This window comes from Botryllus schlosseri, chromosome 1 (assembly GCF_051294905.1).
Source record: "Botryllus schlosseri isolate E-star chromosome 1, Bs_hap1, whole genome shotgun sequence".
Lineage (NCBI taxonomy): Eukaryota > Metazoa > Chordata > Ascidiacea > Stolidobranchia > Styelidae > Botryllus > Botryllus schlosseri.
The window spans coordinates 6,590,941-6,593,504 of record NC_137236.1 but is presented as its reverse complement, the minus strand read 5'-3'; the positions used below and the strand labels follow the sequence as shown (position 1 = coordinate 6,593,504).

Genomic DNA, 2,564 nt, shown 5'->3' with positions numbered 1-2,564 from the left:
GAAAATATCATGGTATAAAATGATTTTACGGTGTTCCAAAATATAATTTACACTACGGATAATCAACTCGATCATTCGCGAGGCGGTGGTAATCGACCGCAATAATTCTTTGGTTTCGTGTCAATACAGCGAATAAAAATTAAAGTAAATCGATGAAAGAAGTTTTCATAACTGCATTTTAACAGGGATGCCTCTGATTTTGGACTGTTCAGTGATCACCTTGTGTGTAGTTGAATTTCCTTTAATTCATACTCGTGACCTTGATATACGTATTATGATTCTTTCAACAATCAACAGGCATTACTTGAGTTAACTAATCTTTACTTCAATAACAGTGCTTGACTATATTATAATAATCTAGGATAATTATATACTGTAGTTGATCGACAATCATGGTGCAGATTGTGTGTCCAAATGTTGAGATACATTCAGTGAAGATGATGGAAGAATTACATCGAATGAAGCAAGAGAACGATCATTGTGATTTCACAATTCAAGTGGGAGATGATATCTATTACACTCACAGAAATGTATTGTCGGCTGGTTGTGCTTATTTCAAAGCGATGTTAAAGCACGAATCCAAAGAGAGTCGGGAAGGAAAAGTTGTTCTAAAAGAGGTCGATTCTGAGTGTGTGAAAAACTGCATCGATTTCATATATTCGGGCAAATTTGAGATTCCTGATGAAAAGATGAATGATCTTCTTCATGTCGCCATCATGATGCATTTGGATGACGTGAAACAGGCAGTGTCTGACGTTCTGGAGGAATCAATTAATGTTGAGAATTACTTTTCCACAAGAAATGTCGCAGATATGTATGGACTGGATGCCGTCTTCACGCGATGTAGAGCATTTTTTCATGACAATATTATAAAAATATCAAACCAACCTGAATTTGGAAACATTGAAAAAACTAACATCCTCAAATTCGTGATGTCGGAAAAATCAAAGTTATGTGAAGAAGAAAAACTAAATTTATTGTTCAATTGGGTCGAGAAAAATTGCAGAAATCAAGAACATTTGCACGAATGTCTCGAAGCAATCAAGTTTGATGAAGTCTCTCCTGCATTTTTACAACGTCTTTTGGAATCAAACCAAATCATCAGTAACGACTTAGGACTGTACAAGTTGATCAATGGACATCTTTTGAAAGCTTCTAAAGCAACTCAGAAAACAAACGAAGAAATTGACATAGATGAATTGATCATTCTTTTTGATAATAGCGCAAATTGTATCCGATCCTTCAATCCAGTAACTGAAAAAGTAGAGAAGTTTCATGATGAGAAGTTTACGAATTTCAAACATTTCTCAGCGATTTCTCTGGAATCTTATATCTATGTCTTATGCCGGGATAGATCAGTTCATCGACTCAATTTCCAGAGAAAAAATTCAGAATGGGAAAAAATGAATGACATGATTTGTGACCATGGAGCCATTCCTCGCTCAGTTTCTTTGTCGGGATCTATATTTGTTGTTGGAGGAAGTTATAATAAAGCAACAAGTGATGTGGAAATGTTTACTTCCCTCGTGAATCAATGGATTCAACTAGAAGACAAACCTACAGCGATATCTTCAACAACTCTCGTATCATTGAATGATTCCATCTATTGTATCGGAGGTCGAGGACAAGATGGTGTCGAAGTTCCATCATTCTGCAGATTCATTCCATCGTCATCAGAGTGGGTTGATCTCGAACCAATGAGATATACTGTACGTTCGAGTGGTGTTGTTGCAGTTGAGCAAAAGATTTTTGTGATGGGTGGGATGTATGGAAGAATGTATGTCGACAACGTAGATTGTTACGATGTTACTTCAGCTCAGTGGACTTCATTATCTTATATGAATGCTCGTCATGGTCGAGTTTCTGCATATCACATTGACAAGTGGATTTTTGCAGTAACAGATGGAGAAACTTCTAGTTCAATGGAAAAGTATGATATATCGCAAAACAAATGGACGATAGTGACACCAAAAGTGGATCAACGTTTTCGAATCTACGGATCCATATGTGTGAAGAGATAGATTGCACTCACCTGAGCAGACTTGTACGGCGCCGCGTGTTGGTGACTCTGGGTATATAGTGTCCAGTAATTTTGTGGAAATATACTACATTACTTGAAGTACAGTGCATAATCCTGCCAGAAATTCTAGTTGATACTGCCCATCATGTATTTAGTTCCTTATTCAATATAGATATGGTTGATGATTTTGATAACTTTGACTATGCATTCCACAATGGTTATATCGCCTGTATCAGTAGTTGGGAACCTATTGATTACTGTAGGCACCAGGCGGTATGAATTGTACACTTACCCTAAGTCAGTATGAAGTAACCCGCATCAAATGAGTGTGGATGATCTGTTCCTTTTTTGAGCCGCATACAGTCTTTACTCAAGTTATTCACTCTTCAAAAGGTATGCTCACAATAGTATGTGTTGTAAATTTAGCTTAGATGACAAATTACAAATTTATATGCCTAGTTTATTTTATGAGAATTGTGTATAAACCATGATTAAGTACGAAATAAAATCCGATGAAATTTTTGTTTATATTGTTATTTTTATT

At 36.1% G+C, this 2,564-nt stretch overlaps 1 protein-coding gene across 1 annotated transcript; it reads left to right on the top strand.

Moving 5' to 3' along the window:
• The first annotated feature begins 392 nt into the window (after positions 1-392).
• LOC145438450 (kelch repeat and BTB domain-containing protein 12-like) lies at positions 393-2,021 on the top strand. Its single transcript, XM_080315800.1, has one exon. The coding sequence runs from the start codon at positions 393-395 to the stop codon at positions 2,019-2,021; it is 1,629 nt and encodes a 542-aa protein (XP_080171926.1).
• Positions 2,022-2,564: the final 543 nt, after the last annotated feature.

Coding starts and splice junctions, on each gene's coding strand:
- LOC145438450 (XM_080315800.1), top strand. CDS start 393: ATGGTGCAGATTGTGTGTCCAAATGTTGAGATACATTCAGTGAAGATG.